This window comes from Oncorhynchus masou, chromosome 28 (genome assembly GCF_036934945.1).
Source record: "Oncorhynchus masou masou isolate Uvic2021 chromosome 28, UVic_Omas_1.1, whole genome shotgun sequence".
In the NCBI taxonomy this organism is placed as follows: domain Eukaryota; kingdom Metazoa; phylum Chordata; class Actinopteri; order Salmoniformes; family Salmonidae; genus Oncorhynchus; species Oncorhynchus masou.
In genome coordinates, this window is record NC_088239.1 from 58,270,550 (window position 1) to 58,296,624 (window position 26,075).

General features: G+C 40.6%; 1 protein-coding gene across 1 annotated transcript in view; it reads right to left on the reverse strand.

The window, feature by feature from the left end:
* The window catches only part of LOC135517967 (zinc finger protein 618-like), a 36,898-nt gene extending 19,937 nt beyond the window's left edge, over positions 1 to 16,961 (reverse strand). Inside the window, 5 exon segments of the mRNA XM_064942711.1 lie at positions 3,902 to 3,946; positions 4,817 to 4,894; positions 5,557 to 5,819; positions 11,911 to 12,001; positions 16,619 to 16,961. Coding sequence (XP_064798783.1) covers positions 3,902 to 3,946; positions 4,817 to 4,894; positions 5,557 to 5,788 — 355 coding nt within the window. The 5' untranslated portion in view covers positions 5,789 to 5,819; positions 11,911 to 12,001; positions 16,619 to 16,961.
* Between the last annotated feature and the right edge of the window lie 9,114 nt (positions 16,962 to 26,075).

The window sequence follows — 26,075 nt, forward strand, 5'->3', positions numbered from 1 at the left end:
GGCCAGTTGTCAGTCATACAGTAAGGCCAGTTGTCAGTCATACAGTAGGCTTAAGCATCTGGAATCTGCTTTGTGCCTGCCTGAACATACAGCTGAAATTGTCCCAAAGCCAACCCTTAATTCACGTCGACTTTAGTGTTCCCTCCATTTTTTATGCGCATTAGCAACTCACAACAAAAAAAAGAAACCTAGACCAAGTGATCACAACTCTTCTCCCTACATTCTCTTTTCCCTCAGTTACGAGTCTCATTCAATTTCGAACCGACCACTACATTCCTTGCCAAATCACAACAGATTTATCAGTCTAGGGACATACTTTGTTTCATGTTTAACAAAAGCCTGTCCACCAAGTAGAAGGTCACAAATCAAATACAAGGTAAATACATGCCAAATGCAGGTATCTACTGGTTAAAACTGGAGGATGTTTAGCTTTCTAATGCTGTTAAACTGCATGTCTCAACTCCCTTTATAAAAAGGAAATAACACGGTGTTGAAACAGGAGTAAACAGTGTAAAGGAGTAAACGAAGTGTTTTCGATGAGAAAGACGCACCTGTTTCAGTAGTGAGTCACGGCTCAAATGGCACTTGCAGTCTTTCAATTAGCAAATTACCTCGCAATTCAAGTAGGCCAATGACAGTGGCTGCATTTCAACTATAATCATTTCTGTACTTAACACTTTTTTCCAACTGTTAATGACAATGTGCTTATAGAATTTTAAAGATGCATATCCCCTCTTACTAACCTTACAGGAATTGTAGCGTTAGGTAGTAAGGCTGGGCGGTATGCAGATTCAACTCATCATACTGTCCTTCTCTCATACCGGGATATACATAATTACCGGCTTAGTGTACAAGGGGGCACCAAAAGGGACAAAAATAAAACATTGTGCGTCTATTACCAGAATGCTACCAAGTAAGAGAAAAGTTCAATAGAGGCTGCTAGCTAAATAGTCTAACAAGCGCAAATGAAAATAAAGAAATTGAAAAGACCGATAATACAACTCATGAAGTTATACCTACACACACACACACGTATATGCATACATAATCCCAGCAAAAAAGAAACGCCCTCTCACTTTGTCAACTTTGTTTATTTTCAGCAAACTTAACATGTGTAAATATTTGTATTAACATAACAAGAACAACTGAGACAAACTGAGCAAGTTCCACAGGCATGTGACTAACAGAAATTGAATAATGTGTCCCTCAACAGGGGGGGGGGGCAAAATCAAAAGTAATAGTCAGTATCCGGTGCATTAAGTACTGCAGTGAAACATCTCCTCATGGACTGCACCAGTTTTGCCAGTTCTTGCTGTGAGATGTTACCCCACTCTTCCACCAAGGCACCTGCAAGTTCCCGAACATTTCTGGGGGAAATGGCCCTAGCCCTCACCCGCCGATCCAACAGGTCCCAGACGTGCTCAATGGGATTGAGATCCCGGCTCTTCGTTGGCATGGCAGAACACTGATATTCCTGTCTTGCAGGATATCAGCCATACTGCTCGTTCTGTGCATGGTGGCATTGTCATGCTGAAGGGTCATGTCAGGATGAGCCTGCAGGAAGGGCACCACAGGAGGGAAGAGGATGTCTTCCCTGTAACGCACAGAGTTGAGATTGCCTGCAATGACAACAAGTTCCGTCCGATGATGGTGTAACACACCGCCCCAGACCATGACGGACACTCCATCTCCAAATCGATCCTGATCCAGAGTACAGGCCTCTGAGTAAAGCTCATTCCTTGGACGATAAACGTGAATCCGACCATCACCCCTGGTAAGACAAAACCACAACTCATCAGTGAAGAGCACTATTTTCCAGTCCTGTCTGGTCCAGCGACGGTGGGTTTGTGCCCATAGGCAACGTTGTTGCAGGATGATGTAAGGCAGGTCCTCACCAGACAACAGGCCTACAAGCCCTTAGTCCAGCATCTCTCAGCCTACCGCGGACAGTTTGAGCATTGGAGGGATTGTGCATTCCTGGTGTAACTCGGGCAGTTGTAGCTGTTGTTGCCATCCTGTACCTGTCTCACAGTACGGATATTGCAATTTATTGCCCTGGCCACATCTGCAGTCCTCGTGCCTCCTTGCAGCATGCCTAGTTTGCACATTCACGCAAATGGAGTAGGGACCCTGGGCATCTTTCTTTTGGTATTTTTCAGAATCAGTAGAAAGGCCTCTTTAGTGTCCTAAGTTTTCATAACTGTGACCTTAATTGACTACAGTCTGTAAGCTGTCAGTGTCTTAATGACCATTCCACAGGTGCATGTTCATTAATTGTTTGTTCATTGACCAAGCATGGGAAACAGTGATTAAACCCTTTACAATGAAGATCTGTGAAGTGATTTGGATTTTTACGAATTATCTTTGAAAGATAGAGTCCTGAAAAAGTTGTTTCTTTTTTTGCTGAGCACACACACACACAAGCTACCAAATGTCATTTTTGGTGAGTTCGAGCATTTGCAAGCAAACGTGAACGAGGCGTTATATAAATGAACAAAGTTTAGACACATGCTTGTCTGAAGGACAATCGCTAGGACAGCGTTTCCCAAACTCGGTCCTGGGTACCGTTTTTGTCCTAGCACTACACAACTGATTCAAATAATCAAAGCTTGCTGATTAGTTGGTTATTTAAAAATCACTTGTGTAGTGCAAGGGCAAAAACCAAAATGTTTGGGGAATGCTGTGCGAAGGCAATGGGCCTGCCTGCTCTGAGAAGAGAGGGGGAGGGGGGGCAGACTGAGGGGGTTGAGAACAGAGAGGAAAAGAAATCAAGAGGCAGCTGTACAAATAATGCATCTGAAGGGCTTTGACTTCTAAAACACAGCAGAAAGCTAAGACAGTATGATGCACAATCACATTATTTCAGCCACTTACTCAGATAATTAACTAGCAAGTTAAAGTTAGGGGTCGTGTTAACGCAGAATCTTGCATTTTTCACAAAAAATAAGAAAAAAGACCAACCAAGAAATATCTTGCTGCGTTTTGTAAAAGCAGACGTAAAATGCTTCTTATTGTAATTTCTACTCGGAATCAGACTCAATTCATGCTTCAGCTGCACTTCTAAACTTACAAATGAGCATTCTATCAGCAGACAGCACTGACTGGTGTAGCTACTTTTCTAGGTTTAGCCAGCCTACTTTTCACCGGTAAAATGCAAGATGAACTTTAAGGAAATGTAGCTGGCTCCATTCTTTCTATGATAAACAAGACCTTGCTAATACGTAAGAGTTGACGTGTGGCTGCCAGCCAAATAGCGTTGCAATTTTTTGCAGAACGTGTTGCACTAATGTATATTCTTTGAAAAAAAACTATAGTAGCACATCCCTGATAACTCTTAATAAAAATATATATACATATATATAAAAAAAATAATAGAAACACTACACAGCTGGACACACCTGCTCCTGCTTTCTCCCGTTGTGATATTTACAAAACACACACGTGACTGGCTCAACTGTTCTGGGGAACTACAGTAAGCTTCATAATGTAAAATTATGTGATAGGTAAAATGAAAAAAATGCATCCTTTTTTGGGGGTAGATGAACACAATATGCTTTATCCTAGTGTATGCACAAGTTGACTGCAGTTATTAACTTAAAAATGTAGCTAAAAATATTAAAATGTATTGAAAAACTTTGAAGATATTGTTTTAACGGTGTAGAAAAACATACCCATGGCTATTTCCAAATACCTCGGTATACCGCCCAAGCCTATTATGTAGGCCTACTTGTTATTTTTTCCCCATTTGTGAGGATGGTGTACCTTTTTGATAACTGCACTGTGATTAACATTTTGTGAGGGGATGACATGGTTTTTCCATTAGGGATTTTTCTTAACGTTAACTATTAAATTTCATTTAAACGTTCACAACCCTAGTGTGCATACACATCCGTGTACTCACTGTTGGGAGTTGTTGGTGCCCCCTCTCCTGGCATGCTGTCGGACTCTGCGGGGGGGGAGATAGAAAGGCACATGCATAAAAGATCTGCTGTTGGCGTGGCGCCAACGCTTAACAGCTCGACTCACTCAGATCTCTCACACACACACAACATTTGGCATTGATCACATGAAAGATAATGGATGTCAGGAAAGTAGAGACTACTTGAAAAGTATTAGCAGATGAATGCAGCTGACAAGTTAGAGGGCAACTCCACCATTTTTCAACCTCAAATTCACCATACCAGTGTCTAAATATGTGAAATCCCCACATTTCTATGTTTTGTAGAAAAATATAAAAGTAAAACGGTTCTACCCAATGACATCAAAAGTTAAAACAAATGTTCAAACACTGATATTCCCTGTGACGTGGGGAGCAAGAAAATACCCTCCATCTGGCTAGAAACTCATTGGAGGTTTTGAAAATCACAGGTCCTTTCTTGTTTCAGCATGTGCACAAAGCAAGAGCCATACAGAAATGGTTTGTTGAGATCGACGTGGAAGAACTTGACTGGCCGTCAAAGAGCTCTGACCTCAACCCCATCGAACCCCTTTGGGATGAATTGGAATGCCAACTCCGAGCCAGGCCTAATCGCCCAACATCAGTGCCCGACCTCACCAATGCTCTTGTGGCTGAATGAGAGCAAATCCCTGCAGCAATGTAACATCTAGTGGAAAGCCTTCCCAGAAGAGTGGAGGCTGTTATTGCAGCCAAGGTGTGTGTGGGGGGGGGGGGGGGACCAACTCCATATTAATGCCCATGATTTTAGAATGAGATGTACAACGAGCAGGTGTCCGCATACCTTTGATCATGTTGTGTATCAAACAATTCCCATGTCGTCACACAAAGCCTTAGTGTTTCAGGGTAGGCCTTCCTTACCTCTGTGTGCACGGACATGTGTTTGAAAGCAGTTGTAGTACTTGTATTTCTTCCCACAAATCCCGCAAACGTAGGAGCCTGTATGAGAGAGGAAAGCTAAATAGAGAGCGCTGCAAAAGCTACAAGAGTTAACTGCATTGATATCATTGGTGTGTAACATGGAACTTAAGACAAACCTTGTGCAATCATTTAAGACTGTAAAATAGGTGACCAGTCCTGATTCATATGTATTTATCAATATATTACATGGTCAGACAGATACGTCATAATATCGTAATGATTACCTTTTTTTGTAAATAGGTACAGAAATGTATTAGGTACAGAAATGTACCGGTTTCCTAGCATGTAATTTCGCAGTTAATACCAGCGGAGATAGTTAATGTTCAATGTCAGGAGGCCAGTGTGAATGAGGGCAGTCTGAAAAGGGTGAGGTAGTTGCTCACCGGTGCAAAACAGTTTTGTGTAACGAACCCAAATGTTGGGACTAGGTGAAAAGGAAGCAGCTGAGATGAGGACATTTGCATGGCCAGGTGCACAGATTTGGAAGAAGACAGATAGAGGGAGAAGTTAAAACGACAGGTGCATGATGGAGAGAGTTGACGCGTTCGATTTGCGTCACCCGTTTTTCCATCATGGTCTAAAATGTGCAAACTCCAACAACCCGGAGCACAGATGGCGATGCAAAATTAACATGCCCGTTGTGTATGGAGTGGGAGGTGACGTGTTGGGGGGGGTCGTACCCTGGGTCTGGTCATTGCGCGACCGTCCTCCTCCTGCTCCTCCGCCGAGGACCACACAGATCTCAGCTGGCACATCTTTCCCGTTACTGGCTCCCTGCATGTCAAGCTCCTTCTTTATTGTGACCGGGACAGCAAGGGTGGTGGTGGTGGTAGGAGAGGGGCCATCTGGGACTCCACCCCCCGCATCAACCTGCTCCTGTCCAGGATTGGTGGGCACCTCCTGAGCACTCATGACTGACTGCTCAGGGCCAGTGCTCCTGGGACTGTGAGTGAGTGCAACAGACAGCCAGGCAAAAGGTAGAAGGAGGAAGAAACAAAACAAGTCAGAATTACTAATACAACTCTCAAGATACAGCAGCCTTCCTTTGAAACGGGTGCAGTTCAAATATAGCAAGGGATAACATCAAGAAAGCAGAGCTCTGCCAAACCATCTCTTTAGCCAGGTCTAAAGCAGAGCTCTGCCAAACCATCTCTTTAGCCAGTTCTAAAACAGAGCTCTGCCAAACCATATCTTTAGCCAGTTCTAAAGCAGAGCTCTGCCAAACCATATCTTTAGCCAGTTCTAAAGCAAGACACATGACACTCAGATTGCCATATGCCTGACCAAGGTACATCAAAAAGTTAGAGGTTGTCCGGCATACCAATGAGAGAAAGTGCAATTTAATGGGTCTATAAAATTGTCTCAATAATGACATTATTTAGGACATTGTCTAGTTAAATACATTTAAAAAACAAAGAATATTTCAATACCATTGCTCTACTCGTGACAAATGGGGTTTGTCCAAAATAGGAGGGGAATAGATGGGAGAAATGCATTATTACCCATTATTTGCCCTACAGTGCAGTGATTCATTTTGTATGGGTGACCTTTGACAATAAATCCACAGCACCCAGGTGTTCTAATTCCAGAAAAATCCAAATTACCCAGCCTTCTACAGTAAGTACCATTGTACACTAGGACTATAATGAGGGGGCTCAAATAAAGTCAAACGCAACCAAGCAAAACAGAGTTGTAACCAGGATGACAGATTTTTGGTGTAAAGAGAAATTACCTTTCATGGGCAACACCTTTTCTTGGAAGGGATAACTGATTGACATTGGCACTAATGATTAAAACAGATCATGGATACATGGACAGCTGTTGTTCCCAAAAATACAGCATTGCTATGTTTCTGTTTGTCACCCTAAATATGAATTGTGCAGAACTTTTAGATTCCTAAGCTGTGGAGGGAGTATTTCTGGATGGCAATTAGTTAGTCAGAGTTACTTACAAAGCTGGCAATATCGTAAAAGGGTATTGGTTCAATAGAATGATGTGTGGTAGGAGGGAAGAAGCTCATTGCAAGTAGGCTAGTCATTAAAACATTAAACAATTCCCAGTTACTCCAACTTTGTTAAATATTAATTTAAAAAAAGGTGTTACCTGCTCCACCGTTTCATGCCCCATTTCTGCAATCTACCCTACATTGGTTTGTCGTGGTAGAGAAAACATTCCTAATCTGGTAGAGAAATGGACAATGGCAGAACCTCCATGTTTTCATATCAGCATGGGTGCAACAGTTTAAGGGGATGATGCTATACTAACCTCATATAGCATTAGAATACATGCAAAACGACTAACCACCTCAGACATCTATTAGCCTACTTGATAAAATGATGCATGCAAAGAAATAGCTAGCCGACAATCTAAATATTGAAAATTCTAATCTCCCTCAAAAGAGGCCAATTCACAAGCCTGGGCAGATTGGAGGCCATAAAAGCTAATTTGGGAAGCGAAGGGAACGGCTGAGTGTTCATTTCAGCAGCAGCCGTGTCACCGCCATGCGCCATGTTGTGTTGGAAATTATGACAAGAGTTCTTTTTTTTTTTTTTTTTTACAAAACAGCCCCATCAGGAACAGGTGGGGGCAGGAAGCTACATGAAGGGGAATATCAGCTGAGAGGAAAAAGCAGAAAAGTGAAATCCCTCTCAGAGCAGGACATGATTGGATTTCATACCCTAATGGCAGAATGTGATTAATTTCTCCACAAAATTCCTTTTAGCACACGTAGGCATTAATGCTGTGCTGCTTGGTCGGCTGCTATGCGATTGTGAGTTAGCCCAGTCTATTTGTGTTTGCTTCTGTGCTGGAACCACCATGTAATAAATCTAATCAAGCTTGTGAAATATCATGGTGGAAAAAGCAAACACACCATATTTAAAAAAACATTGTGCCGTTTCAGGGAATTTCTCTCATAAGCCATACAATGATAGTTATTTTTACCTGCATATATAAATGAGAAATAACTTAATTTATAGGCCTCATGTAAGCCTAATTTGGTTATTCCATTTCATCACCGTTTAAATAATTCCATCACATAACTACAGAGGCATGATAGTCACATGACATTTTTTCCTCTACATTCAAAATGGAGGATTTAGACCTCTTGCTATTCACATCATGGAATTTGACAATATCCTTTCCAAGATTCAATATCAGGAACAAAAAAAATACCACAGAATGTGTCCAAATAATCTAATGCAGTGAAACAGAATTGAAGTTAACTCCACCATGGTGTCGGTAAGCACAACACTGAACACAGCCTGGAAATAGCATTCATGGACATTGACAAATTAATTCTGGGAAGGCAAGGCAGCATTGATCCCAACCCCCCCCCCCCGATTTGGTTGAAATGGATGAAAAATCAATGGCCAAAAGGTCAGGTATTGAGCACATTTCTCATGCCTTATGTAATGGGCTGTACTAAGGTTTTGCTAAAATGAAGACTAAAAATGGTAAATTCACCCTGAGAGAAAGAGGAAATCAAATGAAAACTAAAGAATTTACCCATTCAAATTTTGAACAAATGCTTGCTTTGGGCTTCTAAATAGGTCATATTATGTCAGGAATCTCAGAATTTCGATGAATTGTTTTGGCACCCATAGAATGTTTCCATTGAGTATAACTTTCATGTATATAGAATGGATACCCTGCAAACAAAATGGCTTGCTGTATCTTTTATTGAATTAAAAATGTGAAACCATCTTTCATTGATCATAAATCATTTCTGCTGCATCTATAAAAAAAATCCCCATCAATGTTTTTCAACCTTGTTTTGACACAAAACATCAATGATATTCCTATTTAATAAAACGTTAAAATGAATGTCATGGTTAAAATGTTCCCATTTCATGGCTGATAGGAAAAATGCATATGAAATAGGAACACATGACCAGATCCTTCTGAAAATGTATTGACAAAAGAAATAAACACGAGGCCCCTGGCAGTTCCCAGCCCTAATACAATAGTCATTTGAACAGTTTATTACAAACATTTTATTATTCCTTGGATAAAAGCAGCATTAATACAAGATGAAGGTTTTTTGGGGGGGCAATAGGCCCTGTGTGTATGTGAGACTGCATGTTATGAAAATAGTTTAGCTTGAAACGAACCCATTTGAATAGACTACTTTCCTTAAGATTGAGGGCAGTTGTTCAGTTAATGTCACTGCATGGATATTAAACATATTGTGCTGGACTACAGCCCTAAGCGAATCCGTCTCAATGCTAGCGATGTCGGAAAGGTCAACATTAGAGGGGAAATAAAGGAATTAATATTTCTTTAACAGTACTGATTTGTCAAGATACTTTAAAAATACTAGGCAATATGTGGAAAGTACATTGGCTAATACCATAACAAATTACAGTGCCTTCAGAAAGTATTCATACCCCTTAACTTATTCCACATTTTGTTGTTAAGGCCTGAATTCAAAAAGGATTAGATAGATGTTTTTTCTTACCCATCTACACACAATGCCCCATAGTGACAAATTGAAAACATGTTGAGAAATTTGTGCACATTTATAGAAAATGAAACAGAACTATTCACACCCCCAAGTCAATACTTTGTAAAGCACCTTTGGCGGTGATTTTTAGCTTTGAGTCGTCTTGGGTATGTCTGTTTAAGCTTTGCACATCTGGCTTTGGGGATTTTCTCCCCTCGTTCCTTGCAGATTTTCCCAAGCTCTGTTAAGTTAAATGGGGAGCGGCGGTGAACAGCAATCTTCAAGTCTTTGCACAGATTGTCTAATGGGATTCAAGCCTGGGCCACTCAATGACTTTCGCATTCTTGTTCTAAAGCCATTCCAGTGTTGCTTTGGCTGTATGCTTAGGGGTCATTGTCCTGTTGGAGCATAGACTGGGTGGGGGGGGGGGGTTAAGGTCGTTTGCACTCTGAAGCAAGTTCTCGTCAAGGATTTGCCTGCATTTGGTCCATTCATTGTTCCCTCTAGTATTACCAGACTCCCAATCCCTGCCGCTGAAAAGCATTCCCAGAGCATGATGCTGCCAGCACCATGCTTCACAGTAAGGATGGTGTTAGGCGGGTGATGAGCTGAGCCTGGTTCCCTAGACATAGCACTTTGCATTCAGGCCATTGACATTTTTGTCTCATCTGACCACAGAATCTTATGCCTTATGATCTCAGTCTTTCACATGCCTTTTTCTCAGGAGTGGCTTCCGTCTCGCCTGTACAGCCCAGATTGGTGAAGTGCTGTAGAGACTGTGGTCCTCCTGGCAGGTTCTCCCATCTCAGCCAAGGAACTCCACTTCTGTCAGTAGTTATTGGTCACCTCCCTGACCAAGGTCCTTCTTGCCCAGTTTAGTCAGATGGTCAGCTCTTGGCAGAGTCTGGGTAGTTCCATAATTTTTTCCATTTCCCACTGACTGAGACAACTGTGCTCTTGGAAACTTTCAACACTCTAGAAATTGTTTTATACCCATACCCAGATATATGCCTCACCACAATTCTCAGATCTATGGGCAGTTCCTGGACTTCGTGGTACGGTTTTTGCTCTGACATGCACTGCCAACTGTGGAACTTACATAGACAGGTGTGTTCCTTTCTAAATCGTGTCCAAACAATTTAATTGGCCACAGGTAGACTGCAATCAAGAGTGCAGAGACATCTAAAAATTATGATTAAGGGAAATTGGATGCACCGGACCTCAATTTGGAGTGTCATAGCAAAGGGGTGTGAATACTAATGTAAATTAGATCAATACATTGGTTTGCTATATTCCTGCTATGCAGAGGGGAGTATCAGAGTAGAATATTATCTGCCACAGGGATGAACAAATCCCATTTCAGCCTGAATGCTTTCCCCCGCTCCTTAAAAATCAGAAGCACATTTTCCTAGCCTCCTCTGTGTAATGTCTCTCAAAATTGCTTCCAACCAACGATTTCAAAAAAGCAATAATGCAGAGAAATGGGAGAATACCCCCCCCCCCCTTTTTACATTTCCTTCTATTAGCCGGAATGGTATAGAAACAGAACTGTGTCAACTCTTGAAATTACATCCGCATGCAGTCCGAAACCCCATAAAATCTTTTCAATTTATATGTTAATGCTGTGAATTAAAATTTAATAACTAGATATTGAAAAGTGGCCTTGAATTATACAAAAAATAAATCCTGAAAGAGCAGCCCGAAAATTTGAAATTCAGGGCAGCATCCGGTCCACCGCTAAGCCCTTGCACACTAGCAGATTTTATTTTAGTGAAAATCTAAATTGCAGTGCAGTCTGAGGCAGGTCTGGTAAACCTGCTCCTTTGTGATTTATGGATTCATTAGAGCAAGAGAAGACCCCCCCCCCTTCACAGAAATGAGATTTCCCTTTGTAAAAATGTATATTTTTTGAAAAGGCAAACTGAGCTCTGAAACATTTAGAAAACTGACAAAAACACCCTATGTGCATATAACCACAAAGACGGCCCTTAAATCATCTTTGCAGCAGCAATTGAACATCCCTGTGCATTATTCATGAGACCAATAAGGTCCATTTTAAGTAGAGAAGGGGAAGGAAATATGCACAGAATGCACATATTCCCCCAAATGCCAAAAGCTCTTCATGTAGCCATCCAAACCTGAAATACCATCCTGCTGGCCCTAATTTGAGTGGTAACATTTTCAGAGATTTATCAGGACAACGATGCTTATATAAGGAAGGTAAATGTTGATACATTTAGCAGATTTGGGCGGAAGCCCAATAAATACACACTATAAACTGCAATTGCTTAACTTTTGCAGGTCTCAGCAAGAACATCATAAGGATTACATCTATCTGCATTTCAACAAGGTCTACTGAACGACAGGTATGCCTACATAATGTTTGTGACTGCACTCTAGGCAATAGAAATAAATGACATCACTAGCCAGGACTTGGTATATATGGTCTAGGGAGGCCTTCATGGATTGTTATGAACTGACAAGATGGTTTACTATCTTGTTGTCCATCATTCTTTCCAGACCTATTGAGTTTTGTTTTAATTGGGGTGGCAGATATTTTTTGGTTCACAAGCAGACCAGGACATCCTACCTCTTGGTGATCAGTGTCTGAAGGTGCAAATAGCCCTGTCCTGCTCAGTCTTCGGTCTCCCCTCTTGCAGCGTCCCGCAAGCCAGTGTGACCTGGGTGGGTAGAGTGTTTAGGTCTGAGAAGGTGTCAAACTACTATGAATTCACACACAAAAGTTAGAACACCAGGGTTTCTTTATTGTGTCTAGCTTCTACATTGTAAAATTGTGAAGACATCAAAACTACAAAACATATGGAATCATGTAGTAACCCCCCCAAAAAAACTGTTTTTTCAAAATATATTTCATATTTGAGATTCTTCAAAAGTAGCCACCTTCTGCCTTGACAGCTTTGCACACACTTGGCATTCTCTCATCCGGCTTCATGAGGTAGTCACCTGGAATGCATTTCAATGAACAGGCGTGCTTTGTTAAATGTTAGTTTGTTGAATTTATTTCCTTCTTAATGCGTTTGAACCAATCAGTTGTGGTGTGACAAGGTTGGGGGGGTATACAGAAGATGGTATTTTACCAAATAGGGCTAAGTCCATATTATGGCAAGAACAGCTCAAATAAGCAAAGATAAACAACAGTCCATCATTACTTTAAGGCATAAAGGTTAGACAACACCCCCCCCCCCCCCAAAAAAAGTGCAGTCTCAAAAACCATCAAGCGCCATGGTGAAACTGGCTCTCACGGGGACCGCCACAGGAAAGGAAGGCCCAGGTTGCGGTCAAAACACTTAAGACACACCCTATCCCTCAAATTAAAAGGGGACACTTCTGATGACGTATCAAGACGTCTGACGAGTATATACTTGTAGGGCAAGGGAAGGAATTATTATTAGTACTTTTTAAATGGACCACCCTTTGCCGGAAATTCGTCACTCGTCCATCCTGCGATGATTGTTTTTTCAGCTACCGGTAGCTTGTGGGTGCTTTATATGCACTACAGCCAATTATGAATGCATGTCTACTTATAGTAAATATACGCCTACTGTATGATAGCTAGCAAATGAATTAGCTAACATTAGCCTGCCTAGCTGGAACCTCTGAAGGAAAATGTTTTATTTCTACAATTTCCCAAAGATGACCAAACAAAAACATTTTTGCTTTTTACGAGACATGTTTGTGCCGTCATGTGCATTAGTAGCACAATTTAACCTATTTGCATTTGCTTTTACTTACATGTATGCAAGTTTTCGCCGACTTTTCTTAGCGGATGTACAATCGGCACAAACTGAATTATGGGGAGTTTCAGGCCCCGGAGTGAACATAATTGTACACTCACAAAGCCAACTAAAAACGAGGACTGAGGGGCATACATTGCAAATTTCCATTGCTTGGCTAATCATTTGGACTGCCCTCCAAGATGGCGAAAGGGATTCGCCAAGGGCAGAAGGTGAGGGTAAGTGGAAAAGGGTGTGTCTTTTAAGTGTTTAGACCGCAGCCCCAGAGTAACCTCTGCTGCAGAGGATAAGTTCATTAGTTACCAGCCTCAGAAATTGCAGCCCAAATAAATGCTTCAGAGTTCAAGTAACAGACACATCTCAACAGCAACTGCTCAGAGCAGACTCCGTCAAATCAGGCGTTCATAGTCAAATGGTTCCAAAGAAACCACTACTGAAGTACACCGATAAGAAGAGACTTGCTTGGGCCAAGAAACACAAGCAATGGACATTCGACTGGTGGAAATCTGTCCTTTGGTCTGAGGAGTCCAAATTTGAGAATTTTGTTTCCAACCGTCCTGTCTTTGTGAGACACAGTAAGTGAACAGATGATCTCCACATGTGTGGTTCTCACTGTGAAGCATGGAGGTGGAGTGATGTTGCTTTACTGGTGACACTGTCTGTGATTTATTTAGAATTCAGGGCACACTTAACCAGCACGGCTACCACAGCATTCTGCAGCGATACACCATTCCATCTGGTTTGAGCTTAGTGGGACTATCATGTGTTTTTCAACAGGACAATGACCCAACACACCTCCAGGCTGTGTAAGGGCTATTTGACCAAGAAGGAGTGTGATGGAGTGCTGCAATGGGAAAGCATTTCAGGTGAAGCTGGATGAGAGAATGCCAAGAGTGTGCAAAGCGGTCATCAAGGTAAAGGGTGGCTACTTTGAAGAATCTCAAATATATTTGATTTGTTTAACACGTTTTTGGTTACAACATGATTCCATGTGTTATTTCATAGTTTTGAGGTCTTCACCATTATTTTTGCAATGTAGAAAATAGTAAAAAATAAAGAAACCATTGAATGAGTAGGTGTGTCCAAACTTCTGAGACTGGTACTATATGCACCTTTCACTTCAATGCAACCTTCCTCCAAAACAAATCCTAAATGCATTTTATTACTTGGCTGCTCTGACATTTAATAATAAATAATAATAAACAACATTCTGTCATGCATACATTCATTCTCTTCTATTAAAAACATGGAATTTCCTAATGTAATTCATAGCCTGCATTTGATTACACCGAATGTGGAGGGAAAAGGTCAGGGTTCCAATTTAGCATACACACCAAATAAATTCCACAAACACTTCAAATTCATACTACAGTTCTGAAGGTCAGCTTCAAAATTAACAAAGTAAAATGGCTCGGCGAGATCTACTTACAATGACAAACCATGCAAGACAGAAAATTGTTTTGCGTCTACAAGATTGTAAAAAGCAGAGATTGTTTTTCCTTTTCTTAAAATGTGTCACCTCTGTCCTCCTCTGCATTTGTCCTCTTTCGTGTACTGTTCCCTTTTGTTTGGTCAGGGTTTTCTTCACCCCTAAGTTTAGACGCATAACAAGTCCGGTGCATTCCTTGTTTCACCATTTGAGCAGACCATGAAATCACTCTATCATTTCTCAAAATACACAAAAAAACAAATTGAACATGACCAACCTTGACCTTTCAAACACTGCATTTCTATTGTTTATTGCAAAGGGAATTCTTATAGAAGAATCTTAGAATGGGTGACATGCAGAATCTCTTACTTGAATGTACAGTGGTGCTTTCCATCTCTTTACCCGCTCTTCTAATGTACATCTAAGGTCTTAGATGTGTCATACCCCGTCATCATTTCTTTAATATTATGGAAATGCACAACAAGCTGACAGATTAGGCTGATTGTTACTTTATTTGGTGGCCTACTAAACACCTCTTCACAGTTACCAGCAACATCAGAGAGGATGTTAGTAGTATCAAAGCCATATTATAAACTGGGTGGTTTGAGCCCTGAATGCTGATTAGCTGACAGTCATGGTATATCAGACCGTATACCACAGAATGACAAAACAATATTTTTTACTGCTCTAATTATGTTGGTAACCAGTTTATAATAGCAATAAGGCACCTTGGGGGTTGTGATACGCATTGCTTTGTGCGTAAGTACAGCCCTTAGCTGTGGAATATTGGCCATATACCACACCTCCTTGGGCCTTATTGCTTAAATCTACCATTTCAACAGCCAGGCCCTGCCTGCCACTGTTTGGTACCGCTGGGTGGGGCTGGGTAAATGTAACCACTCAAATGCATCTAAGCTGTGGAAACAAGGATTAGTTCTAAACTGATTTTGAAGCTAAAGCCTACATTGTTGTCAAATGACAAAAACATCAACATTGGATCAATACAGCCTAGATCTTGGGTTATGATTGGGTAAAACAGTGTCACTGTAATATAATGAATTTATAATTGCTTATTTTAAGTAGGAGCCTGCTAATTAGTAGAGTATTTGAATTAAGGACATAGTTAGTATTAAACAAAATAGTCAAAACTTAGATAAGACATTAAAATGAGTTCACACACCCTGTTTCAAACTGTAGCCTAGTCCTATCGTTGCTCACATTCAACATCAAATAGCGCATGGTGATAAAACTAATCTGTTTCTAAACGGAGGTAATTTTGTGACTGGTATCAATTTTATCGTTTTTCATGCACTCAAACAGAGCTGCTCGTGCACTCTACTAATTATCCTCTAAAGGGTCCACAGTCAAGGGATCTTATCATTGGCTACCAATGTAGCCTACTTATATTTAAAAACACGTTCGACAAAAACAAAGTCACAAAACTAAAAAGGTTAGAATAAAAAGCTTAAACATGTTAAATTAATTGGAATTTCTTAATTTCACAAAATAACCGCCAACAGGTGGCGCCAATTTCAAAATGAAATTAATTTAAATCCTACAACCATTTTGAAAACAGAAGTAGAAATTATATTCGAAATGGGGAAATTCTTCATATCGACCGATTGAAACGGAACCAAATAGGCTAACTTCGCTTTAACAACAAACACGGACGACTCAAGTGGAGCGATTATAAAATGTTGACAGAAATTTGAAGCAAAATTCCCAAAACATGGCTGCAAGGTTGTGTTTTCAGATTGTTCTTCGTCCTTCATTTAACCACCACTGCTCATTTACCACGCGCTTTTAAAGCTACATTTTACAAAGTATCACTGGGTTAATTAGCCAGTGTAGACAACGGAGTTTACTCAAACTTTCTTCGAAATCGCTGTCTAAAATCAACAGATTATTTGCGACGGAAACTAAAGCCAGCACCCTTGCTTTTGATAAAGCTCACCAAACATGCATTAGCGTGAAAACCAAATGGTGAAAACACACACCCTCACTAATTATGAAGAGTGAGTCGAAAAAACTATCAGCAACCGCGGCCTGTATAAAATTTACAAATTTTGGATTTCTAAATCAGAAAAAAACGATTAAGAATGGTTTGACGTTACCTCCCAAAATGATGCACCACATGCGAGTAGGATAGCTCGAGCTCCAAAATCCTCCTCGGACACCAAAGGTGACTGCACAACTAGCGCTTTGAAATAAAAAATTAGTTATTAATTCTCAAATTATCTAAACTAAAACTGCTTTATTTTCGATATTGCAACCTTGACATCTTCCGGCATGAACTCGAGTGTATGATTGTGTTGACGAAGGTGCAGGCTCGTCCGCCCAGGCTCAGCTTTTCCAGTATTCAGGGTAGGCTATGCGTTGCGGTTTCTCCAGTGGAAATTTTCGTCGTCCGCCATCATACAAGGACAGATTCCGAAATTGCTACGCCTGCTAGTTATATCAAAATGATTCTGGGCAGAGCGAAAAAAAGGTCGAACGACCGTAAAGTTGCGCAGGGAATTAGAGACTAGAAATCACATGCAGAATAACATTTCTGCATCTAATAATGTGAAAGTTGAAACAAGTAACATCTTCATGACACACATGATTACAAATGATGTTGAACATTCTAAATATTCTGTGGAATGCACACTTTGTTCGTTTTTCCAAATTATAATCTATACGTCCATAAAACATATGAGGATATTATGTTGTATATTTTGTCACTCACGCCATTTTTTTATTCAATAAAGTTCGCTATGTCTGAAATAAATATATATATATATAATTCAGACATGCATATACACGTGTGTATATGCATCTGTGTAGTGATGTATTTTTTCAGACTGTTGTTGGAAAAAAAAAACACTATTAGCTTGCTAGGCTAATGAAACTAGATGAGAATTGCTGACTTCTTGGTTGGCCAACACTTTAGAAGATTTGCAATTCAAAGAGTATGCTGACCCTGCATTCATAATCAAGTGGGAAGGTGATATTTGTAACATAACTGAAAATCCACTTGAACGCCCCAACTGGTAATTACATCCCTGAGCTCCGACTTCTCCCACATGCTGACATCACCTACTAAGGAAATTACCTTGATAACAGCATTTTCGTCAGTTAAATGCAACATAATATTATTTATAAAACCCAATATATCAATATTGTTTTTGAACGCCATTTTTCATTTTACAAGCATGTACTTTTAGTTGATGAATGACAGCTTGTCCAAAGCCAATCAGCCTTAGTCAACAGGTTTAAAGCTTGAGAATACATCCAACTGGTAAGTTCCACCTTCCCACTTAGTTATGAATGCTGCATTAGTTTCAGTCCAAATGCTCATACAATGTCCTAGGGTAAGTACATGTACTTTTTAAAATTAATTTTAGTCATTTAGCAGACACTCTTATCCAGAGCAACTTACAGTAGTGAGTGAATTAAATTCATTCATACTGGTCCCCCATGGGAATCAAACCCACAACCCTGGTGTTGCAAATGCCATGCTCTACCAACTAAGCCACACAGGAATGTACAAGGATAGTAGGCCTAGGCTGTGCTGCAAAATATTGTGTGCTTTAAATGCCAGGATGTCATGCTCATAGGGCTTTGTAATATACCAGCCTAGTCATGCTTAGCCGGAATTCGCTGCATACTTCAGGAAGTAACTGAAATAAGACCCAATTTAACAATAGGCCTACCCTTTACACACACACACAAAAAACGTATAGCCTATTATGGCACTATATAGCCCTATTATTGTTATTATTACTAATGCACATTGTTTTATACCACAGCATTGTTAAAAACTTGATTTCACCATTATGTGATCAACTGATCCTCTTATCTGTTTCTGTCCCTTCCCATTCCCTCTCTCCCTATCCCTCACTTTTTCCTCTACCTCTGAGGGCTTTTATTTGCAAAATTAAGAATAAAATAGGCCTAAAAGTACTATGCTTGCGCCAACAGTACTTACAGTACAATATTTACAATAAATATGACAAATAAACTGAAACCTATATATCTATAAATCAACACAAATTGAATTGAATAAGTCAGAGTATGGAGCGATTTCAGTGTCAAACAGAAATTGTATTTGAATTCCATAATTTTAAATATGCATGCTTTCAGATTCAGTTTTCTAATTCAGTTCTCTAAATACAGATTCAAAACCACAGGCAACACCCTGGGTATGTTGCATTCAAACCCTAGAATTAATGTAATATCAACCATATTGAAACTGAGTATATGCATTTAATTGAATTTGAATATTCGATTAACTTGAAATTACTTGTTAAAACTGAATGCAATATTCTTTCAGTTAAGTTTCAAATCATGAAATACAAGTTCAATTTTTGACTCAGTGATTCAATTTGCACATAACAAATTCAAAATGACTAAATTCAATTTATGTTGGAACTGATTTCGCTTCATATCCATGCACTGAACTAACTGAGCAAGTTGAGTGTTCCTCTGCACAGGAGTTGCTGATGCCTGCTACATCTTACAACGTCTGGAATGTATTTTAGGTAGCAGCTAACCACATCGTATCGATCAGTCAGTTGATGACACAGTCGATGAAGTGGCACGCAACCATTGGTTGATGCATGCAACATCTGAGCAGGAGAACGCAACCATTGCCTTAGTAATTGCAGCAGCAGGAACAACCCAACCTTCCCTGTCTGGCCACTACAGGGGTGTAATCATTACTCCAAACTGTTGATAAAAGGTCCCTCCCTGTTTGCTGAACCTGTTCAATAGAAACACTAGTCTGAAGTAATGGTTACACCCCAGATAAATGAGGGGTTTGAATTATTTTAAGACCTTTTACCAATAATGCATTTCAGAATGGAACATACCCTAGAGCTAGAGGACTCATCTTTGTATCTGTGCCATTATAGCATCTGTGACAGCATTTTAAACGATTGGCTGATCCCTCCCACCCGGTTTGACAAGACTCCAACAGGGTCACCAAGAGGGATCAGCCAATGAAGTAGGAAGTCCCACCCAGTTGACTGAGTTAAAATGGTGGAAGCCCTCAATTGCACTGCCCATGCTAATACAGCCTTTTGGCCACTAGAGGCCTCTATAATTTTCTATGGAACATATCAACATTTCAATTCCACTCGGTCAATCAAAAGGTTGGCATCAACCAAAAATCTTATATTGAGCTCTCAAACTTACTTCCGATTGCCTGTCACCATCTTTGACCTGGAAACATGAAGAATCACTCTATACAATTATAGGACAAACAAATCAGCATTTACATTAATTAGCTTAATTTTAGCATTTTATAACTCAAGACATAGACATATCTGATATGGGAAGATATCTTACATTCTTGTTAATCTAACTGCACTGTCCAATTTGCAGTAGCTATTGCAGTTAAATAATACCATGCTATTGTTTGAGGAGAGTGCACAGTTAGGAACTTGAAAATGTATTAATATACCAATTAGGCATATTTGGTAAGTCTTGATACAAATGCCCCCGTGCACAAAGTGAGGTCCATACAGAAATGGTTTGTCGAGATTGGTGTGGAAGAATTTGACTGGCATGCACAGAGCCCTGACCTCAACCATGTTGAACACATTTGAGATCATGAAATTTAATCAGCCGGTGATTGTCAAGCAAATAACTGTCAGTCTCACAGTAATTGACCATTACTTAACATAAACACATTTAACATCTTCTGGCTTCCACACTTAATTTAGAGTTGTTAATATAATTTGTTCGGCTATATGTTGTGATTTTTAACACAGTGTAAGGCTGCACGATGTGACTCGCTTGAAAGGCATGAGCTCTGCTTTGTTTTTTTTTGCGCAGGCTGTACACACTTCATCAGCCTCACATTCACAATTTGACAAGCACTTGATAATGCCTCAAATTTCACGGCGACATCGGCTTTGTGGCCGTAAAGCACCCTAAGACAATCCATGCCTTTTGCACCCAGTGGCCATTGTGCCCTTGGCCCAGAGTGCTGCATTGTGCCTGTCTCCCTGAGTGCTACGCCCTCCTAAGCACCTCTCACTCACATGCCTCTCCATCATGTGATCGGGTCTTTCTCACAGGCTACAAGTGAAGACAGACACATCGGTGATGCAACTACGCTCGTACTACGATCCAATTCCGAGGTGCATATTGAAGATCTTGGAAGAACTGTCCACATTTACCTTTCGTTAGCCAACAAGATGAGTAGGCCTAACGAACAGCAAAAGCACGAGCCTATGTCAATCTACTATAGTACAAAAGTTAACCTATTCTATTCTGTGCGAGAAATAAATATTTCAAACAGTCTGGGACAGTTGTGGGATGTAATAGATCCCAAATTAATACAACCACTAGCATCACAAAATATTTATTACTCAATGTGGCTGACGCAACAGAGCAGAACATTTAGCTTAATAAAATTTTGATAAACTATTAGGATATTTCTTCACATTATAAGCGCAGCAATGCACACATGGCAAATGCAATTATGCATGTAATCCTTTTATTATAAAGGTGCATTTGTATGGTGAAAATTATCTTCACCAAACTTGAAACTCACTCGCTGCTTATTTGTGCCTTATGTGTGCTCCAAACCCCTTGTAAAGCAGACTAATGTGTTTAATTTGAAGAAGTTAATTGACTACTTTAGTTGTGATACAAACCTTATCAAAACATATAAGCCCATGGGCTAGGCTACATGAGGTGTGTGACTATGATTAGACAAAATAGCCAAAAAAAGGCAGTTTTATGCTTGGCATCACTCACAAGTGGTATTATGTCATTCACAAGTGATAGGCTAATATTGTCCCATCAGACTATTCTTGATGTAATCTTGTCTTTACATATACCTCAAAACAGGGGCGGCAGGGGAAAAAATCAATGTCATCTATGCACTTAATTAGCAAATGGAGGACACCTTTCCCATTGTTCATTTTCATGCCAGCCAGGTAGGCTACACTCCTGTTGTAACGATAAACAATGTGCTTAATATAGGAAAGTAGATAAATAAATATGTAGTGGGCCTAGCCTATAGAAAGCTGATGGAAGTCTCCTCTTTTTAGTAGAGGTCATCACTCTGTTTTCTTGCGCAATTGCATAGCCTATAAAAATGTTGCGCAACATCAGCTCATGGGCTCTAATGGTTTGTTTGATTAGATTTTCGAAAACATTTGCATTGATGTGATTAGAGGGACAATAGAGTGAGGCAGTTAGCAAGTTTGGTAGCCTACTAATGACCATCAGCAGCATCAGAGCTTGGAGAAGCCTAATTGTAATTTGACTGCCTTCATGACTCGTGACCGCCGGTGTGGCGGTAATAGGGTCATCGCAGCAGCCCCATCTCCTCCCTAACACTAGCTATTTTTCCATTTAAAAAAAATTATATTGTGTTATTGACTGTACGTTTGTTTATGTGTAACTCTTTGTTGTTTTTGTCGCACTGCTTTGCTTTATCTTGGCCAGGGCGCAGTTGTAAATGAGAACTTGTTCTCAACTGGCCTACCTGGTTACATAAAGGTAAAAAGAAAAAAAAAGTTGCCCAGTGATTGTTTTTGTCAACAGAAAGTTTGTATAGAAAATAGATGAGACAATTGTCTGCTAGGGGGCCTGTCCATTTAACTATCTTGTATCGATAAAAACAGAACTTTTTTTCACAACCTACAGTAACCACGTTTCCATCCAGATTTATTAATGCAAGTAAAGTCATACCATATAAATAAAACATGACAGCTGTGATGTTATAAATGCAGTCAGATCATTTGTTTGTTCGACATGGCAGGATCCTTTTGTGTCTGTAAAATGAATTATGCGAAAAATGATATGGTATTGATATAACAACCATCATATCAAAGTAAAATTGGGAGCCACGAGATAACACGGTGTGTGTCGTCCTCCCACTACGGCTCGTGAAACCATTCAGGTTATTGGGCAACAGATGAAATAAGTTATGAACTTCACAGAGTTGTGAAAGTGCACGGTGATCTTGATGCTCCTTTCCAATAAATATTGAGGGTTTTATTCTGGTGGCATGATGATTGATGCTTGACTGCGGTTTGATAAATAAAAATATAATTGCTCTCATCCATAAGAGTCTCATCATGTAGACTAGTCTACCTGCACGTCTTTGAGCTGTTGGCTAGATCAGAGTAGGAACATTTGTTATTTAATGCAACAGTTTGTGTGACAAAAGTAAATCGGTAGGGTTGAAAATGCAATGGAAATACATTGAACTTTAGATTTTTATTTAGTACATTAAAACTTAAGTGAAAAAGTACATTGTGTGCACCACGTCATCACACACTGATTTTTATCTGCAACAAGTCAGTTTGGTGGAAACACACCACTGATGGGAAAATGCGAACATTTTCTATATACAGATTTTTTAATATTTGCATGAAAATGTGTCGCCAAATGGAGGAAAACCTAGCTAGTGTCGAATAAAAATTGAGTGGTTGAAGTGTTTCCATTACCCATTTAGACAAATTACACATTAATAAATTGGCAACAACCTGTAAGGCCTCCCACGCATTTGCTTCATGTCTCAGGTAGCCACGAAAGCCAGCATGGATAGAATGCAATAATTTACACATATTTGCCATATGCTAATAAATCTCACATGCCAACATATCACCAAGGTCTGTTCCATGGTAAGACATGCACCCTTATAGATCTAAATTAATCGGATGGTGAAACTTGACAGCCAACCAGAAAAGCAAAGTGAAACAATTCAGACATTCTTGAAAGTCAGGACAATCCTTTTCCTGCAAACAAACATTCCTATAGCTAAAATAGTCTCGGTAGCCATTTGATTAGTTGTTCAGGAGTCTTATGGCTTGGGGGTAGAGGCTGTTTCGAAGCCTCTTGGAGCTAGACTTGGTGCTCTGGTACCGCTTGCCATGCGTTATCAAAGAGAGCAGTCTAATGACTAGGGTGGCTGGAGTCTGACTATTTTTAGTGCCTGCCTCTGACACCACCTAGTATTGAGGTCCTGGAAGGCAGGAGGCTTAGCTTCGGTGATGTAATGGGCCCTACGCACTACCCTCTGTAGTGCCTTGCGGTCGGAGGCAGAGCAGTTGCCATTTCAGGCAGTGATGCAACCCGTCAGGATGCTGTCGATGGTGCAGCTGTAAAACCTTTTGAGGATCTGAGGACCCATGCCAAATCTTTTCAGTCTGCTGAGGGGGAATAGGTTTTGTCGTGCCCTCTTCAAAACTGTCTTGGTGTGCTTGGACCATGTTAGTTTGTTGGTGATGTGGATGCCAAGGAACTTGAAGCTCTCAACCTGCTCCACAACAGCCTGTTGATGAGAATGGGGGCGTGCTCAGTCCTCCTTTTCCTGTAGTCCACAATCATCTCCTTTGTCTTGATCACGTTGAGGGAGAGGATGTTGTCCTTACGCCACGCGGCCAGGTCTTTGACCTCCTCACTATAAGGCTGTCTCATCGTTGTCGGTGATCAGGCCTACCACTGTTGTGTCATCGGTAAACTTAATGATGGTGTTGGAGTCGTGCCTGGCCGTGCAATCATGAGTGAACAGGGAGTACAGGAGGGGACTGAGCAAGCACCCCAGAGGGGCCCCCGTGTTGAGGATCAGCTTGTCGGATGTGTTGTTACCTACCCTTACCACCTTGGGGCGGCCCATCAAGTCCAGGATCCAGTTGCAGAGGGAGGTGTTTAGTCCCAGGGTCCTTAGCTTAGTGATGAGCTTTGAGGGCACTATGGTGTTGAACGCTGAGTTGTAGTCATTGAACAGCATTCTCACATAGGTGTTCCTTTTGTCCAGGTGGGAAAGGGCAGTGTGGAGTGCAATAGGGATTGGCACGGTATGCAAATTGGAGTGGGTCTAGGGTTTCTGGGATAATGGTGTTGATGTGAGCCATGACCAGCCTTTCAAAGCATTTCATGGCTACAGACGTGAGAAATGCATGTCGATAGTCATTTAGACAGGTTACCTTAGTGTTCTTGGTCACAGGGACTATGGTGGTCTGCTTGAAACATGTTGGTATTACAGACTCAGACAGGGAGAGATTGAAAATGTCAGTGAAAACACTTGCCAGTTGGTCAGTGCATGCTCGAAGTACACGTCCTGGTAATCTGTCTGGCCCCGCGGCCTTGTGAATGTTGACCTGTTTAAAGGTCTTACATCAGCTGCGGAAAGCGTGATCGCACAGTCATCTGGAACAATTGGTCATACTTGAGTAAAAGTAAAGATACTTTAACAGAAAATTACTCATGTAAAAGTGAAAGTCACCCAGTAAAATACTACTTGAGTAAAAGTCTAAAAGTATTTGGTTAGTACATTTTCGCAATTCCATTTACTTTTGATACTTAAGGGAAAGGGGGATACCTAGTCAGTTGTACAACTGAACGTATTCAACTGAAATGTGTCTTCCGCATTTAACCCAACCCCTCTAATTCTTAGAGTTGCGGGGGGCTGCCTTAATCGACATCCACGTCTTTGGCGCCTGGGAAACAGTGGGTTAACTGCCTTGCTCGGGCAGAATGACAGATTTTTACCTTGTCAGCTTGGGGATTCTATCCAGCAGACTTCAAGTTACTGGCCCAACGCGTTAACCACTTAAGTATCAAAAGTAAAAGTATAAACCCTTTCAACTTCCTTATATTAAGCAAACCCCTGGGGTGCGTTTAGTACATGTTCAATTCAACAGAGACCGTACTGAACGACTAGTTGAAGAATGGCGTGATAATGATAACCCAGATGGTGTATGGTGTGCCTCACTAGTTTTGCGATTTCAAATGGTCACACCTATATTGATCAGGCCATACCTCACCACACCCACGGGGAGCAAACATACTTCAAAAGCTGTTGAATAACAGTGCAAACCATTTTGGGAAATTTGTGTTTTACGTCCAAACCGTCACACAACATAGCAAACATTGAACCAAACTGAACGCACCACAGGGGTGTATTCACTAGGAACCAAATGGAAGCCAGCAGAAGCAAACGTAACGAAACGGGGAGGGACCGACTTGCATTTGTCCAACATGAACAATTTTTGTAGTAACCGGTTTCCGTAGAAAAACTTTTTGCAATAGTTTTAACATTTTGCTACGGTCTTGGTCTAATGAATACACTCCAGGAATCAGATTTCACTCAGATCTAATTCAGCTTTCCCGTGACTCGATTCGGACTCGACCAGTTGTCACTCGAACTCAACCAGTAGTGATTTTATCAGAAAACCTCTCCCTTGTTAAACAGTAGCTACTGTAGTTAGCCCTACTAATGTGCATCACTGTAAGTCAGCTAGCTTTCAACATTATGAAATGTAGCTTCAAATATTGCTGAACCACATCTTTAGCCTTTCAAGGGACTTACGACTCAACTTGGTACTCTATCTATAGGACTCGGGACTCAAACACTAGGGACTTAGTTGGATTTGAGGTTTAGGGACTTGATTACCTCACTGAGATCAGGACTGCTTCCCCATAATTCAACAATCAAGTCTGCATTGTATGGGTAGATTGGGTCAAATTGCTACGATTTATTGGATAAAAGGACATTTCTACAATTTTCCCTTTAAACTATCTCAATGTTCCAAATGGTTTGCCTGATGTGATACTTGTGGC